This window comes from Carcharodon carcharias, chromosome 18 (genome assembly GCF_017639515.1).
Source record: "Carcharodon carcharias isolate sCarCar2 chromosome 18, sCarCar2.pri, whole genome shotgun sequence".
NCBI classification, from domain to species: Eukaryota; Metazoa; Chordata; class Chondrichthyes; order Lamniformes; family Lamnidae; genus Carcharodon; species Carcharodon carcharias.
This window is the reverse complement of record NC_054484.1, coordinates 502,250-520,336: the sequence shown is the minus strand read 5'-3', so window position 1 is coordinate 520,336 and position 18,087 is coordinate 502,250. Positions and strand designations below refer to the sequence as shown.

Here is an 18,087-nt window from a genome sequence, read left to right as displayed (position 1 = left end):
TCAGATTCACACATAAAAATGGATAGTCAGATATTAGAAAGTTCGGCCTAACCAGTCTATGTTGACAGTTCCCCTCCTCACAAACAGGCTGATCCAACCAGATTTACCCAGCTTAATCCAATCTCACTTCATCATCTTCACTTACATCCACCGAGCCAATCTATTCTCCAATGTTAACATTTTCTGTCTCAGTCTCAAACCCTTGAAGTAAATTCCACAGCCTCATGACTCTCAGTGTGAAGAATTTCTCCTGCACTCTATTCTAAATCTCTTACGTTTAATCTTGTGTCTCTGGCCCCTTGTTTTGACCCCTGAATTACTGAGAACTATTTGCTTCTATCTTCTCTGTCCCATCCTTTCATAATTTTAAACATTTGTCATATCAGCTTGCAATCTGCATTGTTTGTTTAAAAAGAAAATTAATAAGATTTTCTTTGTATTTGTATTTCCTCTTTCCAGACAGTATCCCAGTGAACCTGCACTGTACCTTCTTTAAATCCTCAAATTTTCCTGAAGTGTAAACCCCAATACTCACGGCACTGCTGCTGAGATCATAATAAAGGTTTATATAGGGTTGTTATTACCCTTGGTATTTATATTCAATATTTCTTTGAACAAACCTAGAATTTCAATCGCTTTTTATATTAACAGTTTTACCAAGCTGAGATCTGCCTTTCATGTTCTGTGAACCTATCCCAGGTTCCTCTGCTCCCGCCCCACACACCCACCTGACTCTCATTAGGTCATGTTTTTTATGACACAATGCACCTCCTGATCCCAATGTAATTACTCACCAAATGGCTCCCAGCTGCACCAGGTGTCATTAGAGAAGGCTTTGCTGAGGAGTTTAGCCTGAATCAAATGCTCCTTGTAGCTGTATAATTCAATTTCATTGGTCAGCGAACAGTTCATGTGCAGTGCACTCTGTAAAGAAATACACATCAGTCTACAGCCAGTCAGCCAGAGCGCACTGCACTGAGGATTAATACTACTGCAGTAAAGACGATAGTTCAATTCTTCCTGTTACCTGGCACTACAGTTAATGGTTCTGTTACAGTTCAGCATTACACCTTCCTGGGTTCCGTAAATGTGAGGTAATATTCCACCCACTGAGAGAAAGAATTACATACATCGCCTGGGAAAATCATAGAGCTTCGGCAGGGAGAAGTGATTGAGATCTATTCTGCTAATGGTTAAATCTAATCAGAGCTGATGTCTTTAAAATAACAAGAGTTACAAATAAACGTGTTGGAGGTGGAGGTACCGTTAATACTGAAGTGAAGGGCGACAAAAGTGGTTATGGTACTGGGCTTGTAACCCCAAGATCAAGAGTTCAAATCTCACAATGGCAAACTATGAAACAATGTAACTTCATCTGAATGGGAACAGATGGAAACGTGTTTGTACTCGAAAGAGTTACAAGGCAACAGTAACAAACGTACAGAATGGGCATGCAATTGATAAATTAATTTCAATATTGAGAAATGTGAGGTGGTGCATTTTGGTTAGGGGAATAACGAGGTCACACACATACCCCCTGGAAAATAAGAGTCTAAATACAATGGGATCATGGTGTACAGATTCACAGGCTAAAAGGAGCCATGCAAATTAAAAAGCCAGGGAAAAAATCAAAAAATCACCATGTTCCATGCTGTGCTTTCACAGAGTGCTTACCCTGGTCCTGCTATTAACACATTTTGCTTTCTTACCTTAATACCACTATCAGCACCTCCTTTAGCCTTTCCCACCACCATTAACACCCACTTTGTCCTTTTGTCATGACATCTTTGTCAATCTCCTCTTAGCCTTCACCTATCCCTGACCCTCTATCCAGCTTCAGCTGCTCCAACCCCCTCCCCCACCAAACAATATCAAATCCATGACATTTCTACTTCTCTTTAGCTCTGAAGAGTCATACGGACTTGAAACGTTAGCTCTGTTTCTCTCTCTTACAGATGCTGTCAGACCTGCTGAGTTTTTCCAGCATTTTCTGTTCTCATTTCAGATTTCCAGCATCTGCAGCATTTTGCTTTAAACAAATCACGAGGATCATTTCTGCAGGAGCAGAGTTAAAGCCTAAAGGAGTTAAGCTAAACTTATATAGAATCTTGGATAAATCACACTTGGAATACAATGTACAGTTCTGATTCCATAATACAAGGGAGGTTATAGAAGCATCAGAGAAGGTGTAAAAAAGATTGACAGATGTGAATTGAAAGGTGAGAACTACCTGGAAAGACTGATGAGGCGTTTCTTAAGAAACAAGAAATCTGAGAAGTGATGTGAAATAAGTCTTTAAAATTATGAAACGGTTTGATAGGATAAGTGTAGAGACGACGTTATAACTTATGAGGAATAAAAAACCATGGGCAATAAATATAGTATATTCACTAATAAATCCAATAAAGCATTTAGGAGAAACAGCTTTATCCAGAGAGTGGTTAGAATATGAAACTCACTACCACGTGGAATGGTTGGGGCAAATAACATATATTTAAGGAGAATCTAGGGAAACACATGCTGGAGAAAGAAATAGAAGGATGTGCTAATAGGGTTAGATGAGGTAACTGTCTTTCAAATATCTCTGTTCGATTCCACTGATACAAGACACAACTTTTAGGCCTTTCAATAGAACAACCACCTCGCCATCCTGGCTCCATTCGCATGGAAATAATCAACTGAAGGAGGCTAATTTCAGCCCCATTGGAATCAAAGATCATCACGTCCTCATTGGCAGCCTTCTGTCTTGTAAGATGATGGCTTGGTCTGTGATGGTCAGCTCTGTATTAAGCATCGCTTGCTGTGTGTCAGGAGGCCCAGTCTGGGATGGCAGCTGCAGAAGGCAACAGTGGCTGAGGAGGTGCACGATTCACAGACCTCTGCTTTCTCTGGGCCCTCTTATTGGCCAGCTGATCTTCTTGTTCCTGCTCGTCTCATCCAATATCCTTCCAAACAGTCAGCCGCCAGAAGACACAGTGGTAAGCAATTGTCTCCCAGCTGTCAGTGTCCACCATCTTCATATCTCATGTGCATGTGCTCTTGTAACAGAAGTGCTGGAGGACAGCTCAGTGGTAGAGTATTTGGCTGCGGATCAAGAGGTCCCTGGTCAAATCCCAGTGCCTCAATGTTATATATTTGTCAGGTAAATAAACAATTCAACAATGGGAGGTCTTTAAAGAGGGTAATTAGGGATGGGCAATAAATACAAGCCCAGGCAGCGATGCCCACATCCCATGAATGAATATATTAAAAAAAGATAGTTTAGCTAGAGACTAGACACATTCCAGAAGACATCTAAAGCTAGAACTCCCTAGATTACTAAAGATATCAAAGATAAAAAAGAAACAGGAAAAAGAGGCTATGATAAATGCTGCAGTCAATAAAGAATTAAGCTGAATACATTAAGTACAGCAGAGAACTGCAAAAGGAAATAAATGGGGCAGAGAGCGTTGTCATCAGCAGCTGCCCTCAGGGTCGCCAGTTTCTGCCATGGGTCTTCACGTGACTGAAGAGGCCGATTCTCGACCCACAGGTCTTTGGGTACATGGGGCAGGATGTCCCACGAGGTAGTGGGATCTGGAGTGTAGGATTTGCTTCCTTCTCTTTCCCTCTCTGCTGCTGCTCTGCCTCATCATGAAGATGTTGTGATACAAAGTGTGATGCAGCCTGATGGACAAGTTGTCACCATTCTGAACGATGGGTAGAAGGATCCTCCCAATCATTAATGTCAACGCTGCCACACTTCAAGGAGAGCTTCAGAGTGTCTTTGAAGCATTTTCTTTGTCTTCCCCGGAAGGCTGGCCATTTGGGAGTTGGGAAAACAGGACCTGGTAGTGGTGGTGGTGGTTTTTGACCAGTCGGACAGTGTCCAGTCCATCAAAGTTGATTTTGCAGGAGTTTTGCCGGAATGCTTGTGGAGCTGACTTCAAGAAGGACACTGGCGTTTGTTTGACTGTCCTCCCATTGAATCCAGAGGATGTGGTGGAGGCATTGCTGATGGAATTTCTCTAGCAGTGTGTGTGTCACTGATACACAGTCCAGGTCTCACTGCGGTATGGGAGCGTGGTGACAACAACTGCTCTGTACACTTGCGCATTGTTGATTTGCGGAGAGTGCACAAAAACAGATTAGTAGCTAACAAAAAAGGGAATCCAAAAGTCTTATTATAATTAGTCAAAGGGTAGTCGAGGGAACAGTGGGCCAATTAGGAACTAAAAAGAAATTCTTCCTGTGATTGCAGAGGGCATTACAGAGGCAAAGTACTTTGCTACTTCATTAAAGAAGAGGATTCTGTCAATGTCAGGAAAGTAAGAGGCAATAGAGAAATTGGAGGGGGCTTTGGTGAGACCACTTTTGGAGTGCCGTGTATAGCGTTGGTCTGCTTACCCAAGGAAATATGTACTTGCCTTTGAGGTGATGCAATGAAGGTCAGAAGTAGGCTGGATAGGGTGCTGAGATTTTCAATATGAAGCTTAGTTTGTAGAATGCCTCAGCACAACAACATCCAAAATCTCTGTCCAGTTTTGGTCCCCTCACACAGTGGGAATATCAAGGCCCTGGAGAAAGTCCAAAGGGAGGGCAACAGGAGTGGATACCAAATCTTACTGCTCTCAGCAATAAGAAAGGCTTAAGAAACTGGCTTTTTCCACAAAGGTAGACCATGAGGGGATTTGTTGGGGAAAAAGGATAGGAACAGAAACTAATGGGTAGGAGCTAAGAACAAATCCAAACTGGCCAATTATCAGGGAAGTGATGGAAGGGGTCATCAACAGTGCTATCAAAGGGCACTTGCTTAGCAATAACCTGCTCACTGGCGCCCAGTTTGGATTCTGCCAGGGCCACTCAACTCCTGACCTCGTTATAGCCTTGGTTCAAACATGGACAAAAGAGCTGAACTCCAGAGGTGAGGAGAGAGTGACTGCCCTTGACATCAAGGCAGCATTTGACCGAGTGTGACATCAAGGGGCCCTAGCAAAACTGGAGTCAATGGGAATCAGGGGGAAAGCTCTCCACTAGCACAAAGGAAAATGGTTGTGGTTGTTGGAGGTCAGTCATCTCAGCTACTTCATCAATGACCTCCCTTCCATCATAAGGACAGAAGTGGGGGTGTTCACTGATGATCGCACAATGTTCAGCACCATTTGTGACTCCTTAGATGCTGAAGCAGTCCATGTCCAAATGCAGCAAGACCTGGACAATATCCAGGTTTGGGCTGACAAGTGGCAAGTAACATTTGCGCTACACAAGTGCCAGGCAATGACCATCTCCAACAAGAGAGAATCGAACTATCGCCCCTTGACATTCAATAGTATCACAATCATTGAATCCCCCACTATCAACATTCTGGGGGGTTACCATTGACCAGAAACTTAACTGGACTAGCCATATAAACATGGTGGCTACAAGAGCAGGTCAGAGGCTAGGAATCCTGCAGTAAGTAACTCACCTAATGACTCCACAAAGCCTGTCCACCATCTACAAGGCACAAGTCAGGAGTGCGATGGAATACTCTCCATTTACCTGGAGATTGCAGTTTCAACAACACTCAAGAAGCTTGACACTGTCCAGGACAAAGCAGCCCCGCTTGATTGACACCATAATCACAAACATTCACTTTCTCCACTACAGACGCACAGAGGCAGCAGTGTGTACCATCGACAAGATGCACTGAATCACAGAATCAGAGTGCAGAAGAGGCCCTTCAGCCCATCAAGTATGCACCAACCCGTGAGAAACACCTGACCTACCTACCTAATCCCATTTACCAGCACTTGGCCCATAGCCTTGAATGGTATTATGTGCCAAGTGCTCATCCAGGTACTTTTTAAAGGATGTGAAGCAACCCACCTCCACCACCCTCCCAGGCAGTGCATTCCAGACCGTCACCACCCTCTGGGTAAAAAAGTTTTTCCTCACATCCCTCCAAACCTCCTGCCCCTCACCTTGAACTTATGTCCCCTCGTGACTGACCCTTCAACTAACAGCTGCTCCCTATCCACTCTGACCATACCCCTCATAATCTTGTACACCTCAATCAGGTTGCCCCTCAGTCTTCTCTGCTCCAGCAAAAACAACCTAAGTCTATCCAACCTCTCTTCATAACTTAAATGTTTCATCCCAGGCAACATCCTGGTGAATCTCCTCTGCACCCACTCCAGTGCAATCACATCCTTCCTATAATGTGGTGACCAGAACTGCACACAGTACTCCAGCTGTGGCCTCACCAAGGTTCTATACAACTCCAACATGACCTCTCTACTTTTGTAATCTATGCCTCGATTGATAAAGGCAAGTGTCCCATATGCCTTTTTCACCACCCCACTAACATGCCCCTCTGCCTTCAGAGATCTATGGACACACGCGCCAAGGTCCCTTTGTTCCTCAGAACTTCCTAGTGTCATGCCGTTCATTGAATACTTCCTTGTCAAATTACTCCTTCCAAAGTGTATCACCTCACACTTTTCAGGGTTAAATTCCATCTGCCACTTATCTGCCCATTTGACCATCCCGTCTATATCTTCCTGTAGCCCAAGACACTTAACCTCACTGTTAACCACCCGGCCAATCTTTGTGTCATCCGCAAACTTACTAATCCTACCCCCCACATAGTCATCTATGTCGTTTATATAAATGACAAATAATATGGGATCAAGCACAGATCCCTGTGGTACGCCATTGGACACTGGACACTGGCTTCCAGTCATTAAAGCATCCTTCTGTCATCACCCTCTGTCTCCTAAAACTAAGCCAATTTTGAGTCCACCTTATCAAATTACCCTGTATCCCATGTGCATTTGCCTTCTTTATAAGTCTCCCATGTGGGACCTTGTCAAAGGCTTTGCTGAAATCCATATAAACCACATCAACTACACTACCCTCATCTACACACCTGGTCACCTCCTCAAAACATTCAATCACATTTGTGAGGCCTGATGACTATATCAGTTCTGATGAAGAGTCATCATCAACATGAAACACTAATTCGGATTCTCTCCACAGATACTGCCTGACCTGCTGAGTATTTCCAGCATTTTATATTTTTAGTTCAGTTTTCCAGCATCTGTAGTATTTTGCTTTTGCAATTTAATCAAATTTTGTTTCAACTTCTGAAGATCAGTCATATTGCCCTCGAAACATTAACTCTGTTTCTCTCCCCTGTCAGGAAGATATAGCGATTCTCAATATTATTGGAATTTATTGTAAAGTAGAATAACAGTACAGTCTGTACCTATGGGTCTATGTCTGCATGTTGCTTACTTGAATTAAAAGCAGCTGGTTTGAAATGTTATGTAGGTAAACAGAGGTAAAGGGAACATTTGCATTTTTAAATAAACCAGGCTAGATTGATTTCAAAGGAGAGGCGCAATGTGTCATCCAGCCAGGAAAAGTAACAAACAGCATGTTTATTTTTCCCATAGATACTAGTAAAATTGGTACTATGAGAGATTTTTATTATCAGGAAGATAAAGTCCAAAGACATAGTGAAACAATGGGAATTTGCATTCAAAGGGGAAAATATGTATAAAGGAGCGAAGACTGTATGTAAAGGTAGGCATTTTAAGGTCTAACAAGTGTGAAAAGCCTCCAGCATCAAAGCCTCAAGCTGCTCTTTACAAAGAACTGAAGTTAAGGAAACTCACTTTGAATTAGATTGTTCAGGATATCACGTTTCTTTGGGTCTTTTAAAATCTGTATCTCTCTCACTGATGCCTCAGCAAAAGTATAACTGGGAGTTAGATTAATTGGGGATTTAGAAGTTATCATAGTAGTAATTTATAGATCTATGTATTTAAAATAATGTATTCTATTAACAAAGGTTTAATTTAGTTTTGTAAAAAACCTATAAGAATTTGTGGTCTTATTACTACTGAATTCAAGGCACACACCTCGAAATTTGTACAAATTGCAAAACAAGTTGTGGCAGTTGTTTCAAGTTTCCCTTAGATTTGAGCAGCTCAGCGTTTACCATCAGCTGTGCCAGAACACTCCACAGATGTTGCCTGACCTGCTGAGATTTTCCAGAACTTTATTTTATTTGCTTCAGCTTTTTCTGGTGACAGCACCTTCCAAATCCACGACCTTTACCACCTAGATGGACAAGGGCAGCAGATACATAGGAACAGCACCACCTGGAAGTTCCCCTCCAAGTCACTCACCATCCTGACTTGGAAATATATCGCCATTCCTTCACTGTCACTGGGTCAAAATCCTGAAACTCCCTCCCCAACAGCACTGTGGATGTACCTACACCACATGGACTGCAGCAGTTCACCACCACCTTCTCGGGGGCAATTAGGGATGAGCAATAAATTCTGGACTGGTCAGCAACGCCCACATCCCGTGGAAGAATACATTTTTAAAAATGCCGGCATGAAGTTCAGCACTGTACTCCATGCTTGCAGTTGAGGGTTAAAAGGAGCATTGTAAACACAACAACTGACAACAGAATATCAAGCTTGAAAGCTTTACTCTATTCAAGCTACGGCATATTGGCAATGGAAACCAATCTGCTTTCCACCCACCGCTATGAATATTCCATATTGCTCCATGTTTCTCTGAAACACGCTGATTCTTGGTTCTAATTGCAAAGTTCTGAGAACAGATATAACAATGATATAGCAATAACCTTCAGACATGGATGACATGATAGTGCAGGTTCTTTCGCTTTAGCTGTGTCAGCATCACAGACTAATGTCCATATTGTAAAGGAAAATATCATTTTTTAACCAATATTATTGTGCGTTACTGTGAAGCAGGCTTGTGGTGGCTGTGTGTATGTGACTAATTTAATTAAACTAAAGACAGTCAGACTGCAAGGTTTAAATCATCACAGGGATAGGTGTAAAAGCAGGTATTTTTGAAGTAAAGATGAATGAGCTAAGATGAGATACTAGTAGATATGGAACAAATAGGAATTTGCATTAGGAAATAAATAAGGAATTGAATTTTTAGCTGTTGAATTTTAAAGAGAGATAAAGGGAAGTTTTACAACTGGCAAAAATCATAAATGAATAAAGCAAAGTTATTTAGTTTATGTTTCCTGAAAGTAGTGGCCATATTGACAACACAAAAGATTTTTATATTCTGGGAAAGGTAACTTCCAAAGAAAGTTAGGAACAATGGGTTTAAAGGTGAAAGAGAAAAAAAATATTTAAGGAAAGGTTGAAAGCTGTAAGAGGGGTGTGGCCATGAGATCTTGAAAAGTGTGCCGTGCGAGGACAAACCTGTTAAGTAATCAGCCTCTAGCCACCCCAGAGGGGTGTTTCGTTTGTTCCACAAAGCAAGATTTTGTTACAATGCCTTGTATTTCCATTGTCGAGTGAGAGAGAGAGAGAAGCCCTGTGAGATACCTCCCCCATAGCAACAGTGGGTTGCCTTGCAGTAATATTACTGGATTTTTTGTAGACTAAGAGTCTATAGGGACTGTTGCCTGGAAAAGGATGTTTATTTGTGAATCTAGCTAAGTAGATCAGGTTTCCCTTGGGATTTGGTTAGCCCGGCAATTACAACCTGCCATATCATACTGCTTTTCCATCAACGTTTATAAGGGTAGTGCTAGCTAAACCAGGCATGACCTGCCAAAATGGTAGTCCTGTTAATGAAAATGTATCAATGGAAATAATGTAAAAATGGGTTTTGAAGATTTGGTGATGGGGCTGTGGCTATTTCCTTCGGCAGCTTGTTCCGTTGCGGTGCCTTCATTACAAGCTGGGCGGGCTTCAAAATGCACCATCCCCTCTCAGCCGTTGTTTCAAAAGTTCAGGGCTTTGAAGCCTGAAAACAGCAATCCAATTCTTTATATCTAAACTAACACATTATTTCATTAAATACTGTACTTACCTTGATTTTCTAAGTTTACTGACGGGTCCCAATTTCACAACATTTTTGGAAAAATAATGCAATTTTATTCCACTTGACAATAAAGCGGGTTCTCACCTTGACAATGCTGATTGGTTTCCGAGACAGATGATAAGCTGTGTACAGCAAGAAGGTCAGGATCAGCATAAACGTTCTGTAGCTGAAAAAACAAGTTCTGGAGTTTGTAAATTGTATTAAACAAAAGCATGGAGGACAATGGCTCCCTGGTGCAGTTATCATGGCAATGTCTTGACCAATCAGAGTCAACCTGCCAACCAATCAGCACCCTTTTTCTCATGCCTTATAAATTGCTGTTGCTTTTGAACTTTGATATTCTTGAGTTTGTCCTGATGAATGTAAAATGAAAAGCTCTGGCAACATGTCTCTCTTTTCAGCAATATGCATTGTTCCTAACATGTCCTCCTTTCCATTAGGTGGCAGCAAGTGTGTACGATAGGGGATCACACATCAACGACAGACAGTATGCAGTATAACACTGCACCTCAGTGTGTACAAACATAACACATTCCTGAAAAGGATAACAATTTACCTTTCCACAGAAATGTTAATGTAGTAAAAGATCCCAAGGTGTTTCACAGGAGCATAATAATCAAAACCTGGCATCAAGTTACATATTGAGATATTAGGACAGGTCACCAAAAGCTTGGTTAAAGAGGTATGTTTGAAGAAGCATCTTAAAAGATAAAACAGAAAAGAGGCACAGAGAGATTCAAGGAGGGTATTTCAGACCTTGGTCTATGTATGGCAAACAATCAAAATCAGGGATCTGCACGAGGCCAAAATTGGAAGAGCACAGAGATCTCAAAGAACTGCAGGAGATCACAAAGATAGTGAGGGATTTGAAAGCAAGGATGAGAATTTTACAATCCAGATTGGGAGCCAATGTAGATCATCAGGCAGAGGAGTGATGGACAAATAGGACTTGGTGAGAGTTAGGATATAGACAGCAGAATCTTGGATAAGCTCAGGTCTATGGCAAGTACAAGGTGGGAGGCCAACCAGGAGAGCACTGCAATAACCAAGTCGAGAGGAAACAAAGGCATGGATGAACTGATATGGGGGCTGGGGGCGGAGTGGAGGGGGAGACAGGTGACATGGAGGAGAAACTAAGCTACAAAATCTGGATGGAGACTGTACACATGGAGCATCACACATCACTGGGCTCTGAAATTTCCTCCATACACCTCTCTGTCTCTCTACCTCAGTCTCCTCCTTTAAGACGCTCCTTAAAACATAGCTCTCTGACCAAGCTGACCAACAGCACCTTCCAAACCCACAACCACTACCATTTAGAAGGACAAGGGCCTTTATCCTATTATCTCCTTGTGTGGCTCAGTGTCAAATTTTGTTTTAAATGTCCTTGTGAAGTGAAGTTTATTACATTAGAAGTCTAAACAAATACAAGACGCTATCATCAGTGGTGGAAGGTAACACACTGATGGCAAGTGTGAACAAAGAGTGTTATGCACTGACAGGGGTGTTTAAACATGGAGCTGTATACATCAGGGACAGAGTGTGAACACACGAAGAGATATACATCACAAACTGAAAGCCAGATAGCAATGGAAAACCAAACAGCTGACAGAGCAATGCACAATTTATTTATAGCAACTCTTATGTTAATTGCGCCACACAAGGGACCAGGCAGTGACTAACTCCAAAGAGAGAATCGAACCATCTCCCCTTGACATTCAATGGCATTACCATCACTGAATCCCCCACCACCAACATCCTGGGAGTTACACTGACCAGAAACTGAACTGGACTAGCCATATAAATACCGTGGCTACAAGAGCAGATCAAAGGCTGGGAATTCTGTGGCGAGTAACTCAACTCCTGACTCCCCAAAGCCTGTCCACCATCTACAAGGCACAAGTCAAAAGTGTGAGGGAATACTCCTCCCTTGCCTGGATGAGTGCAGCTCCAACAACACTCAAGAAGCTTGACACCATCCAGGAAAGAGCAGCCCACTTGATGCACACCTCTTCCACAAATATTCACTCCCACCACCGATGCACAGTAGCAGCAGTGCATCTACAAGATGCACTGCAGGAATTCACCAAGGCTCCTTCAACAGCACCTTCCAAACCCACAACCACTACCATCTAGAAGGACAAGGGCAGCTGCTAGATGGGAATGCCACCATCTGGAAGTTCCCCTCCAAGACACACACCATCCTGACTTGGAAATATATCATCGTTCCTTCACTGTCACTGGGTCAAAACCCTGGAACTCTCTTCCTAACAGCACTGTGGGTGTACCTATACCACACAGACTGCAGCGGTTCAAGAAGGTAGCTCACCACCACCTTCTCAAGGGCTATTAGGGATGGGTAATAAATGCTGGCCTAGCCATATCATATGAATGAATAAGTAATAACAAACATCAGAGACCCCTTGGGATTCACAGGGCCATCCCAATCAATGGCATCAAGGCAAATGACTTAGCAAAGAAAGATTTGCTGACTTTTCCAAATTCCTGCAAAACATTTGTTCTCTTTGAGCTAAAGGATGTTAGTGGTGCTGAATGGAGCTCTTCTCATTTCAGGGACTCAATGTCAACACAAAATACTCCCAGGTCAGAATAGAGCCTATAAAAGGCCAAAAAGGTAACCTGAGTGTGGAGGCGGAGGATGTGGGTTTGGTTCTTAATGAATACTTTGCATTGGTCTTCACAAAAGAGGGGGACAATGCAGACATTATAGTTAAGGAGGAGGAACATGAAGTATCGGATGTGATAAATGCAAGGAGAGAGGAAGTGTCAATGGGATTAGCATCCTTGAAAGTAGATAAATCATGCTGGATGAAATGTACCCCAGGCTGTACAAAGAAGCCAGGGAGGAAATAGCAGATGCTCTGACCATCATTTTCCAAACCTCACTGGATACAGGTGTGGTGCCGAAGGATTGGACATCTGAAAATGTACCTTTGTTTAAAAAGGGAGCGAGGGATAGACCGGATAATTACAGGCCAGTCAGTCTGACCTTGGTAGTGGGCAAATTATCAGAATCAATTCTGAGGAACAGAATAAACTGTTACCTAAAAAGACACAGAGTAATCAAGGACAGTCAGAAAGGACTTAAGGGAAGAACATGTCTGACTAATTTGATTGAATTTTTTTGAGGAGGTAACAAGGAGGATTGATGAGGGTAGGGTAGTTGATGTGGTCTACATGGATTTTAGTAAGGCTTTTGATAAGTTCCCACATGGCAGACTGGATAAAAAAAAACCCCATGGGATCCATGAGAATGTAACAAGCTGGATACAAAATTGGCTCAGTGTCAGGGAACAAAGGGTAAATATTGATGGGTGTTTTTGTGACCGGAAAGTTGTTTCCAGTGGGGTTCCGCCGGGCTCAGTACTAGGCCTCCTGCTTTTTCTGGTATATATTAATGATTTGAACATAAACGTAGGGGGAATAATCAAGAAGTTTGCAGATGACATGAAAATTGGCCGTGTGGTTGAGAGGGAGGAGGGCTGCTGTAGACTGAAGAAAGATATCAGTGGACTGGTCAGGTGGACAGAAAAGTGGCAAATGGAATTTGACCCAGAAAAATGTGAGGTGAGGTCACATTTGGGGAGGTCTAACAAGGCAAAGGATTACACAATAAATGGGAGGATGCTAAGTGTGGAGGAAGTGGGGGACCTTGGGGTGAATGTACATAGGTCCCTGAAGGTAGCAAAACAGGTCAAAAGATGGTTAAAAAGGCATATGGAATCCTTTCGCACATTGGCCGAGGTACAGGATGTAAAAGCAGAAAGGTTTTGCTGGAACTATATAAAACATTAGTTAGGCCACAACTTGAGTACTGAGTGCAGTTCCAGTCACCACATTACAGAAAGGATGTAATTGCATTAGAGAAGGTGCAGAGGAGATTTATGAGGATGTTGCCAGGATTGGAAAATTGCAGCTACAAGGAAAGATTGGATTGGCTGGGGCTGTTCTCCATGGAACAGAGGAAGCTGAGAGGAGACTTAATTGAGATGCACAAAATTGTGAGGGGCCTGGATAGAGTAGATGGAAAGGCTGTTTCCATGAGCAGAGAGGTCAGTGACTAGGGGGCATAGATTTAAAGTGACAGCTGTAAGGATTAGAAGGGAAATGAAGATAAATGTATTCACCCAGTGTGGTAGGAGTCTGGAACTCACTGCCTGAAAGGGGAGTAGAGGCAGAAAAGGTGTCTGGATATGCACCTCAAGTGCTGGAACCTGCAGAGCTATGGGTCAAGTGCTGGAAAATGGGATTAGGCTGGGGGAAATTGTTTATCGGCCGGTGTAAACATGATGGGCAGAGTGGTCTCCTTCAGTGCTGTAAATTTTTCCACATTTTCTAAATATCTGAAAGGAGGAACATGCAGGAAGGTGGAGAAAGCACAGCTCAGGGAATGGCAGTATGTGAATTGCTCCTTAGAAGCACCAGAACTGACATGATGGGCCAAATGGCCTTTTTGTGTTAATGATTCTATGATCAGGTGCAGAGTAAAATTCCCTCCACAGCCCCAGAAACATGTCTCATTACCTTTGCAGAAACACACCCCTCACTGCACTAATGTCACTATTGTTAGAATCACAGCCGGTGTTACATGCTGAGCAAGCCTAACCCCAGAGGGAAAATTCTCTCACTGATCATAACCTTTTTTTTTGCATTTTGAAAACAAGGGGAAAAGTACTGACCCCAGAAGCATAGGATCCCAGTGACACTTTTAAGATTTTAAAATTAAAAGATTTTTAGCAAGGAGGAAAAAAAATTTGAACACAAGATTAAAATTACACAGCTGAAACAGTCTTACAAAACATTGCCCAGAAAATACCCACATGGTCAGAATACACAAATAAACTACTTGGCAACAGATCCTTTATAGATTTTTAACCATAAAAATCAAGTAACATTACCCAAGGCAAAAATTGCTACTGCTTTATTAAAATATACCACATGACTTCTCGCTCTCTTCCACTCTGCTGTGAGAATCTGAAGGAAGTTCAGAAACTGACTTTTCTAAAAACAAAGACTTTTCTGGCTTGAAACCGGACAGCTGCTTCAAATTCACAGCTTCTCTCAGCACAGAACTGGTCGCAGGACATCTCCACCCACCGCCCCCCCCCCCCCCCCCCACACACACACACACACACACACACACACACACACACACACACACACACACACACACACACACACACACAGCCAACACATCTCCCTTAAATATCTTTTTTCCCTTTCATCCTAGACTCCATTGTCCTAAGCACCTCTTTGAACTCAACTTTTCCAAAATATAAAAATCGTTAATCTTTTCCTGTTGTCTCCACTTTCGGGTCAAATAAAATTTAATAACTTGTTCACTTCACTTGTTTATTTATGAAACTTTTTAAGTTGTAAAAGTCCCTTAAACTCCCTTTGAAATTTAGCAGCTGAAAAGTCAACTCCTTACCTATCACCGAATGAAAATTTTAAAACCCAACTTATTTATAATTCCAACCTCACCATAGCCTCTCATGACAAATGCATGCATCTAGTTCCTTTACCTTTCATCGCTCAGTTCCTATAGATAAGCTGTCTTCACTCACCTTCCCCAGTTTAATTACCCATGGGCACACACCACACACATGCAATCATATGCACCGCACACACACCCATCCTTCTTTACAGAATACCACCATATTCCCAGAAATATTTTTTAAAATAACATCCATCTTCACGCTGGTTCCATTTCCAACAGCAGCCATCCTGTGCATGGGTGGGATTCATATGGAATTAAGAATTGTTCTTGCTGTTGGCCCATTCCTATCGGAAACTGGATTGAGATTGACCAGACTCAAACGCACAGGCCACTAATAACCAGCCAACAGAGAAATTTTTCATCCATTGAACCATGGTCACAGAGACAAAAGGCCATTGACTAACCCACTGTCCTAGCCCTGTTCCCCTGAAATGACCTTTTTAAAGATCTAGTATCATAGAGTGGTTACAGCAGATGAGGAGGCCATTTGGTCCATCATGCCTGTACCATTCAACTCATCCCACTCCCTTGCCTTTGCCCTGCAATATTTGTCACTTCAGATAATTATTCAATTCCCTGTTCAAAGCCACAATTGAACCTACCTCCACCACATTTTCAGACAGCGCATTCCAGATTCTCAGCACTCAGTGTTCAAAACAAGTTCCTCATATCTTTAACCTTTAGCCAATCTCTTAAATCTGTGCCCTTTGTTGCTCGACCCTTCCGCCAATGGGAACAGTTTCTCCCTATATACTCTGTCCAGACCCCTCCTGATTTTGAACACCTCAATCAAATCTCCTCTCAGCCTTCTCTTCTTGAAGGAAAACAAACCCAGCTACTCCAATCTATCTACATAACCGAAACTCCCTCATCCCTGGAACCACTGAATGCAATAGTTATAGGGGATTCAAGATGGAGAGTGATGTAGTTGGTTCTGAGACTAGGGTCCTGAATCTTAATAAAGGAAACTATGATGGTATGAGGCGCGAGTTGGCTATGATGGATTGGGAAACGTTACTTAAAGGGATGACGGTGGATAGGCAAATGCCAAACATTCAAAGAGCGCATGGGTGAACTGCAACAATTGTTTATTCCTGTTTATTCCTATTAAAACAGAAAAGGTGGCCAAACCATGGCTTACAAGGGAAATTAGAGATAGTATTAGATGCAAGGAAGAGACATACAAATTGGCCAGAAAAAACAACAAACCTGAGGATTGGGAGCAGTTTAGAATTCAGCAAATGAGGACCAAGGGATTGATTAAAAAAGGGAAAGTAGAGTACGAGAGTAAGATTGCGGGGAACATAAAAACTGACTGTAAAAGTTTCTATAGGTATGTGAAGAGAAAAAGATTGGTGAAGACAAATGTAGGTCCCTTCCAGTCAGAAACAGGGGAATTTATAATGGGGAACAAAGAAACGGCTGACCAATGAAATACATACTTTGGTTCTGTCTTCACAAAGGAGGACACAAATAACATACCAGAAATGTTGGAGAACACAGGGTTTAATGAGAGGGAGGAACTGAAAGAAATCAGTATTAGTAGGGAAATGGTATTGGGGAAATTGATGGGATTGAAGGCCAATAAATCCCCAAGGCCTGATAATCTACATCCCAGAGTACTTAAGGAAGTGGCCCAAGAAATAGTGGATGCATTGGTGGTCATCTTCCGAGATTCTATAGACTCTGGAACAGTTCCTACAGATTGGAAGGTAGCTAATGTAACCCCACTATTAAAAAGGGAGGTAGAGAGAAAACCGGGAATTATAGACTAGTCAGCCTGACGTCGGTAGTGGGGAAAATTCTACAGTCCATTATAAAAGATTTAAGAGCACAGCAAGGGGAAAACAGTGGCAGAATCGGACACAGTCAGCATGGATTTACGAAAGGGAAATCATGCTTCACAAATCTACTGGAATTTTTCGAGAATGTAACTAGTAGAGTTGATGAGGGGGAGCCAGTGGATGTGGTTTATTTGGACTTTCAGAAGGCATTCGACAAAGTCCCACATAAGAGGATAGCGCGTAAAATTAAAGCACATGGGATTGGGGGTAGTGTTTTGAGATGGATAGAAAACTGGTTGGCAGACAGGAAACAAAAAGTAGGAATAAACGGGTCTTTTTTCTGAATGGCAGGCAGTGACTAGTGGGGTACCGCAGGGATCAGTGCTGGGACCCCAGTTATTCACAATATACATTAATGATTTAGATGAGGGAACTAAATGTAATATCTCCAGATTTGCAGATGACACAAAGCTGGGTGGGAGGGTGAGCTGTGAGGAGGATGCAGAGATGCTTCAGTGTGATTTGGACAAGCTGAGTGAGTGGGCAAATACATGGCAAATGCAGTATAATGTGGATAAATGTGAGGTTATCCACTTTGGTAACAAAAACAGGAAGGCAGATTATCTGAATGGCTATCAATGGAGAGAGGGGAATGTGCAACGAGACCTGGGTGTCTTCATGCACTAGTCGCTGAAGGTAAGCATGCAGGTGCAACAGGCAGTAAAGAGGGCAAATGGTATGTTAGCCTTCATAGCGAGAGGATTCGAGTACAGGAGCAGGGATATCTTGCTGCAATTGTACAGGGCCTTGGTGAGACCACACCTGGAATATTGTGTGCAGTTTTGGTCTCCTTATCTGAGGAAGGATGTACCTGCTATAGAGGGAGTGCAGCAAAGGTTTACCAGACTGATTCCTGGGATGGCGGGACTG

General features: G+C 42.5%; 1 protein-coding gene across 7 annotated transcripts in view; it reads right to left on the bottom strand.

The window, feature by feature from the left end:
* The window catches only part of slc37a1 (solute carrier family 37 member 1), a 117,374-nt gene that overhangs the window by 80,159 nt on the left and 19,128 nt on the right, over positions 1–18,087 (bottom strand). For all 7 annotated transcript variants that reach the window (XR_005945898.1, XR_005945897.1, XM_041211968.1 and 4 more), the window contains 2 exons: positions 9,937–10,018; positions 795–924 (listed from right to left, as the gene is read on the bottom strand). Coding sequence is in view for 5 of the 7 variants with exons in the window: in XM_041211968.1 (XP_041067902.1) it covers positions 795–924; positions 9,937–10,018 (212 nt within the window). In the remaining 2 variants the exon portion in view is untranslated. The remainder of the gene's footprint in view (positions 1–794; positions 925–9,936; positions 10,019–18,087) is intronic.